The following is a 7,812-nucleotide window of genomic DNA, read 5'->3' as shown; positions in this document are numbered from 1 at the left end:
GGAAGGTTAAAAAATAAAATTACTATACATATTATTCTAGGCGGACCCCACAACATCCATTTATGATATTGATGATGTGACGTTACCAATTAATAAAATTTATATATAGTTTTCTTTTAAAAAACAGGTTAAAAATTAAATTTTAAATTTTTTTAAAAAGAAAATATACAAAAAAAATAAAAAATGAAGAGATAATATGATTCAAAAATATCGAAAAGTTAATAATTGACTTTTAACTTACTTCTTAAAATAAGTCAATAAACTTTATTTTTAATTAATAATTAATTTAATAGTAACACTGATAACATGATATCCATATTATACTTAATTTTTTTTTAATAATGCAAAGTATAGCATTCGTCTGGGGATGTGAGTTAGTTTTTAACTTTTTAGCTATTTTAATCTGAGGTTAAAAAATCTCGTTTGAGATAAATTTTTTGACTTTTTTGATTTTTATGAAAAAAAATAAAATGATTATGGTTTGAATGTGATATTTTATTTTATTAAATTAATTTTTTTTTTTTTTATGATTATATTAGTCCAAACATGAAAGAAGATGAGTTGTCACTAGTGCATAATCTACATAAATTGTCATCAAATATAAACAATTTAAATAATTAAAATAAGAATCACAAACCGAAACAGCGACAATCAAGCCCCTTAGAAAAAAAACATAATGCGCAAAATAATTACGTTGATTGCCACTAAGGATCATGTCACCGAACCTCCTCCATAAGTAGTCCTCATTCCTCCTGCTTTCCCCCTCATCCCCATCTCTCTCTCTCTCTCTCTCTCTCTCTCTCTCTAGAAGTGTCATTGTTTGTTTTTGTAGTAGAGTAGCTAGTGAGAGAAAATGGCAGGTGCGAGTGTAGGTGTGGTCTGCATTGTGTCTCTTATCTCACTTTTGTCACTTGCTGAGGCTAGAATCCCAGGGGTTTACTCCGGCGGTGATTGGCAAAGCGCTCATGCCACCTTCTACGGCGGCTCCGACGCTTCAGGCACCATGGGTATCTAATCTCCTCTCTTTTCTTGTACCTATAGTCCATTAGGGACCCATTTCTTCTGCATTTCAAAAAATAGTCAGTGTACACAGACGGAACAATGTGGAATGAAATGAATGGATCAATTTGTTAAAACACATAACAAATCGATTCACATTTCTTTCTAGAATAAAACACTATTTAACTCATTAATCTGTTTTCTGATATTCTAAAAATGTCTCACAATTCAACTTTGATTTGATAAGCGTCAATTTTTGATTTATTGATTACATATTTAATAATGTGATTCACCACCCTTGTCACATTATTATAGATCCATTTGTGGGTGTAAAATGTGGGTTATGATACTTATCTTGTACACGGGTAGTTTGGAAATTCCACATTTTGCTTCCTAGCAAATTTCAGAAAATTGAACAATTAAGGCTATTTGATTCATAATTTGAAGAGAGATTTAGAAATAAAAATAAAAAAATTATGTGAAATTAGATTAAAAAAATGAATATATTTTATTTTCATTTTACTTATTTTTTTCTTTATTTTTCAAATCACTCTCTAAACCTTTAACCAACCACAGTAGAAAAAGGACCAATGAAAACCCAGAGCTAATCACGAAAATGCACTTAATTTTACCTAAAAGTCATCCCAAACCCATTTGGATCACATCATTTCACGGTCAAATCTTCACAATTACTCAACGTAACCAAACCAGAGTGAGAGACCCAGTTGAAGTCATCACTCAGACTCTGTTGGTACTGAATTATTGACAGGTGGAGCATGTGGGTACGGTAACCTGTATAGCCAAGGCTATGGCGTGAACACAGCAGCACTGAGTACCGCACTATTCAACAACGGCCTGAGCTGCGGGGCTTGCTTTGAGATCAAATGTGCCAACGACCCGACGTGGTGTCACTCCGGCAGCCCATCCATCTTGGTCACCGCCACCAACTTCTGCCCTCCCAACTACGCACTACCCAACGACAATGGCGGCTGGTGCAACCCTCCTCGCCCACATTTCGACCTCGCCATGCCCATGTTTCTCAAGATCGCCGAGTACCGTGCCGGAATTGTCCCCGTCGCTTTCCGCCGGTAACTTTTTCTCCTTCCCTTTCTCTTCTCTGTTTTGCTCTGTTTTTTTTGTGGAGTTTTTTGGTGGTAAATTGCATTTTATATTTTTATATTTGGTAACTTTTTTACTTTAATTTTAAAAATTTATTTTTTGTCTTTAATCTTTTATGTTTTAAATTTTTTCTAATTTATTCATAAAATTAATTTTTATTTAAAATTAGATAAAAAAATAACACATTAACAATTACACGACATTAAAATATTATATTATATAACTCACATCTGATACAAACTCTAATTTTAATATTATAATATATTTTTATATTATGTGATAGTACTGTAACATTTTCAATCTAATTTTAAGTAGAAATTAAATTGAAGTGTGAAAAGTTAAAAGTGAAAAAATTAAATTTTAAAGATCAAATTAAAAAATTGCCAAATATGAAAATGGCAAGTGTGATTTACCCTTATTTTATTTATTATTTTACCAATTGTAGAGTTTTTTCAAAAATTATTTAACAACCCTAGGTCACTATCTAAAAAAAAAAACCCCTAGGTCATTTTCAAAAGGGAGGAGGGTTCTCCTCTTTTACTAATTGGACTGGAAGGTACAATTTAATGTAAGTTGGACTCACTTTGATCTATTTTCAAGATTCAAATTAATGAGATGGACCCAAGGTGGATTTAAACTAGATGCTCGAGTCCTCAAGTCCAATTAGTCGGGAGGGATACTAATACTTCATCCATTGAAAAGAATTCTCCTCCCCATATTTTCGAATTTGTAATTCAAGAACATGACTTTCAACACAGTTTTATTGAAGTTGAAATTTTATTAAATTCTTATTTAAAAAACCCAACTTTAAATTTTGAAAAACACAATCAGCTTTTTGGTTCCATTTTTTCAAAAATACTTTTCAGAAAATTCTATTTTCTTATTTTCTGTATTTTTTTATTTTTACTGAATTTTTTAAATATTTTAAACATTTTTTTTTTACTTTTTAGAAACACCTAACATAAAATACACTTAAAAAGTAAAAAAATTGTAAAAAATATATTTTACAAATTCACTAATTATCAAAAATATAAAAAAAAAACACACGAGAATTCAGTGTATTTTTTGTATTTATTAATTTTTAAAAATATTTTTCACAAATTTTTTACTTTTTAAATATATTTAAGTAAGGTGCATCTAAAAAAATAAAAAAAATGTTTAAAATTTTAAAAATATTTACTAAAAATAAAAAATATAAAAATTAAAAATTCAATTTTTAAAAAATATAATTAAAAAAAACTCAAACTAAACCCTCTGAATAATTTTTTTTTTTTTAAAAATGGCCACAATAACAAAACTCAGAATTGGTGATAAGTCGTTTGTTTTCCTCGTGGGTGACGTGGGTCATGCTCTGGCTCTGGTTCTGGTTCTGGTTCTTGTGGGTGAGGGGCGTGATATTGGTTGAGGCTCTTTATTACTTTTGTCAGTTCGGTTGGTTGTGTCATCTCTTTTGTTATGAATTCTCCAAAATATCCATGAAGTTTATTCTCAAATTATCTTTTTTCACATTACAATAAATAAATTATTTATTGACTTATTTAGATCTCACCATATTTTTATTTTTTCTATATATCTTTTTATAATTAAAAAAAAAAACTTATAAATCATCCTCAAAACCATACTAAAGGATTTTTGGAGAAGTAAGTTATAATCCACTTTTCAAATTATAATTTACTTTTCTTTCTCACAAAAAAACTAATTGTAATCATCTTTTCAAAATAGTTCTAAGAAAATGTCTCGTAACTCAAATTTTGTGGCTCAAAAGTGGCTTAAATGGCCAAAACGACGTCGTTTTGGCCATTTTTATGTTGTTTTGTACTCAAATCGACGTCGTTTTGGCCATTTAAGCCACTTTTGAGCCACAAAATTTGAACTACGTATCATTGTCGATAGTTCTAAGAAATCTTTGTTCACCAGTGACTTGACGTATTTGCATGATTAGTTGGAAATCTTTGTTCTTTCTGCCGCTTGTGAAACTCGGGCAATTAGTCATGAGACAGTTTTCCATCCTTGTCAGCGGTTCATATATAGAGAAATGCATAATAAATTAAAAAAATGTATTAAGAGTCGTCATTTAATTCAAAAATTCATGATTAACTTAGGCTTGTTTGGTTTTTACCCGTCCCAAGTTTGTATTTCAATTTGGCTGGGGTAACCCCAGTAATGTTTGGGTTAAGTTTGGCCTTAGGTGTTCCAGCTGGACCTATTAGTTTGTGAGGGGATGGCTTATTGGCGGGCTTAACCTGTGAGTTCGATTAAAAACAATAGGGAAAACAAATTCATAAAAAGCTCCAAATCTTGGCCCATGGGTTGACGTCTAGCCCGTTGGGCCCTCCGGCTAGGCCTGACTCATAAGAAAAAATTTCACCAGGCTTAGACTTGAAAATAGGCTTGGTCTGGTCACCAATTTCGTGGATTGAGCTAGTTGATGCTGGCCCTTATTATGATTTTAAATGGGACTCACAAAAATAATATGGTATCAATAATTCATGTAAATAAATCTTTACAAAATAAATTATGTAAATAAAAATTTATGAAATTCATATAACTTTAAAATAATGTTATATTCACCACTTTTCTGTTTACAATATGTTGTTATACAACTACAACATAAATGTTGTTTATAGTAGCATGTTTGTAGTAATGCTAACACCACCTCTGACTTTTGCAATATTTACGCAGGGTGCCATGCCGGAAGCAAGGAGGAATAAGGTTCACAATCAACGGTTTCCGATACTTCAACCTAGTTCTGATCACCAATGTTGCCGGCGCAGGGGACATCGTGAGGGTGAGCGTGAAAGGCGCGAAAACAGAGTGGATGAGCATGAGTCGGAACTGGGGACAGAATTGGCAATCCAATGCGGTGTTGGCCGGCCAGTCCCTCTCGTTCCGGGTCACCGGCAGTGACCGCCGCACTTCCACCTCGTGGAACATCGTCCCCGCCAACTGGCAATTTGGTCAAACCTTCTCCGGCAAGAACTTCAGAGTTTGAGTATTTTGAAAAGTTTCTTGCCACATAAAATTTGTTTTTATTTTTATACCCATTTAGCGACATTTTTTAAAATGTTTTCAGTGTAATGTATTATTAGTCTGTGGTTGATGGGGGAATGTGAAAATTGAAAGCAAAATTGGAGTGGGATGGGAGAGATTTTGAAGAGAAGTGTGAGTACTTTTATTTTATTGGTTGTGAGTATTATGATTGTAAGGGGGAGGGAGGGTATAAGTGAGAAGGACTTGTTGGTAAAATGGAGCTGAGGCGGTTACAGAAAGAAAAATGTAGCCCGCAGCTCTTTTGAAAGTTTACACTAACTTGGTGTAAGTTATATATATGAATGTATTATAAATATTATTTTATATTTGAGATTGTGTGTGTGTGTGTGTGTGTGTGTGTGTGTGTGTGTGTGTTGAATTTTACATTGTTTATATTTATATTTGGAACTTTTGACATAGTTTTCTAGTGTGATGAAGAGAATTTATGCAATACACAAAATGAGTGAGAATATGCCACTAGTGTGATCAAAGAATCTTTATTGTAAATTAAAAGTTGATGATTAAGAATTAGAAATTAAAAACATTTTTTTTTGAGTTTTTAAATAATCAAAAATTTTCAATTAATTTAAATTATTTTTGTCTAATAAGTTATAAGCAAAAATAATATTAAATAATTTGACACCGACTTTTAAATTAAAATCAATTATAATAAACTCTTTTAAATTGATACAACTCCTTTGTCTTGGTCATACAAATTGAAGACTATTCCAAATTTCTAATTTCAACTATGATTGATGTTTTCATGTTTGTTGCCTTTTAACCTAACACAATACAAAGATGTGGGAAATTTTAAGTCAAATTGTAAAAGCATTCCATTCAATTACAATCAAGAAAGCACCTAATTGCCTGCCCAACTCCAACCACCATAACCATTTGTTTTGGGAGGTAGAAGAAGAATTTGGGGTTAAGATTGATGTGACTTATTAATATTGCGTTTATTTTTGAAGATGGTTTATTTTTGAAGATGGAGAGGGAATTCATAATTCCCTCTGAGTTAGGATGGGCTTTGGGGAGGGGATTAGGATGAAGGTTTGAAATTTGGTATTAGAAAATAGTCTATTTGACTATTTTTTTAATTTTTTACATGTTGGGTATTTTTTTTTAAACATTAATGTTTAATTTTTTTTTGTATTTTTTGTTAAGTAAAAATCATAATTTTATTTTATTTTTTATTTTATTTTATTTTATTTTTATTTTTTACATGTTGTGTATTTTTTTTTGAACATTAATGTTTAATGTTTTTGTATTTTTTTATTTGTTTTATTATTTTATATAAAAATAATTTAACAATCTCTACACCAACAACTATCATCAAAATAAATACAATTTTACTTAATCTCTTCACTATCAATTCCGTCACTATTAATCCCATCACTATAAATCTCCTTCATTCTATCTCTGAAAACAAATAGGCCCTAGTGAGATTCTGATTCTCTCAAAAGTATCCGAGAATGTAATCAAACTTTTCATTTGGTAAGGATTGAATTCACAATGGAAAGATGTAAAATACAACAAAAATTAACAATAGAAAAGAAATAATCGAACCTTTCATTTGGTAAAAATTAATCTCCTAACTTCTTAGTCAGAGTATATACCAACTGAACTAGTCAATTAATTGCTTTTTCATACTTAGATTTACAATCTTTTCAATGCATGCGAATTTGAATTAAAAGATTATGAAATGTTGACATTTTAAACCTAACCCAAATGAAGAAATCAATATTATCTTTTCATTTTCCTCCTAAATGGTAACATAAATTCCACAAACACAAGTCTAAGAAGGTAACATCTCAAGAAGATCCAATGTATTTGTGTAGAGCTAAGTTGCACATGGGTGGGGAGAGCCATGCTTTGTTCACACGTGTTAGCTAACTTGTTTTCCTCTATTTTTCAATTTATTTATTTATTATTTTTAGAAAAGGTCTTTGGGTAATCCATTACCCAAAAAGGTCTTTGGATTCCTATTAAAGGCAACAGAGCCTTGGATACCTTGTCCAAACATGCTTTTTCTTTTTTTCTTTTTTGTGTGGTTGATTTTGGTTGTTAGATTCTGAGAAATTACTTTCACATCAAGTGTGTCTTTTTGGTGCAAAATTGTCAAATTACAAATCTTCGAACTATTTTGATTATTCAAAATGATGGAAATAATGTATTTAATGAGATTTTTTACTTTAAATTCAAACGAATATGATAACAATGTGAGACTACTATATTATAATCGAGTCCCACTCTTACATTCAAAAATCAAATAGGGTCTTTGAATGTTACGAGTGATGATATATAAATTCAAAATTTATATAAGAAATGTATACATAATGGTACAAAAAATGTGTGATCATTCATTTCAAGCTAAAAAGACCCATTACAAAGCAACGTTAAAATTTACAAAACAACAATGATACGGATCCTATTTTTGGAGGACCTTACAACTCTCAGAGTGATCCACATTACTCATGATATAGGATTTACATATCAACAATGATTCATCCCCCCTTTTCCCCCACCCCCTTTGACCCCTCTCTCTCTCTCATTGGTTACATTTTCTTTTTCTTTTTCTTTTTTTTCCTGCTCCTCCAATCACCACCCACCACGTGGCAAAGGGGGTGAGGGAGTGACCCCCAAAAGGGGGTCCCAAGCATAATT

At 31.2% G+C, this 7,812-nt stretch overlaps 1 protein-coding gene across 1 annotated transcript; it reads left to right on the top strand.

Annotated features, from left to right (window-relative positions):
- Positions 1–694: 694 nt before the first annotated feature.
- On the top strand, positions 695–5,472 carry LOC114261994 (expansin-A4). Its single transcript, XM_028202321.2, has 3 exons — positions 695–1,007; positions 1,769–2,087; positions 4,801–5,472. Exons 1-3 carry the CDS (start codon positions 854–856, stop codon positions 5,108–5,110), a joined length of 783 nt encoding a protein of 260 aa, XP_028058122.1. The 5' UTR covers positions 695–853; the 3' UTR covers positions 5,111–5,472.
- Positions 5,473–7,812: the final 2,340 nt, after the last annotated feature.

This window comes from Camellia sinensis, chromosome 3 (assembly GCF_055761805.1).
Source record: "Camellia sinensis isolate YWXY chromosome 3, ASM5576180v1, whole genome shotgun sequence".
In the NCBI taxonomy this organism is placed as follows: Eukaryota; Viridiplantae; Streptophyta; class Magnoliopsida; order Ericales; family Theaceae; genus Camellia; species Camellia sinensis.
The sequence above is the reverse complement of the archived record's forward strand: the minus strand, read 5'-3'. Positions and strand labels throughout refer to the sequence as shown.

Bases quoted from the DNA above. Each gene is read 5' to 3' on its own strand.
- LOC114261994 (XM_028202321.2), top strand. From the start codon at position 854: ATGGCAGGTGCGAGTGTAGGTGTGGTCTGCATTGTGTCTCTTATCTCA. The intron at 1,008-1,768 runs GTATCTAATCTC...AATTATTGACAG, and splicing joins CGACGCTTCAGGCACCATGG to GTGGAGCATGTGGGTACGGT. The intron at 2,088-4,800 runs GTAACTTTTTCT...ATATTTACGCAG, and splicing joins GTCCCCGTCGCTTTCCGCCG to GGTGCCATGCCGGAAGCAAG.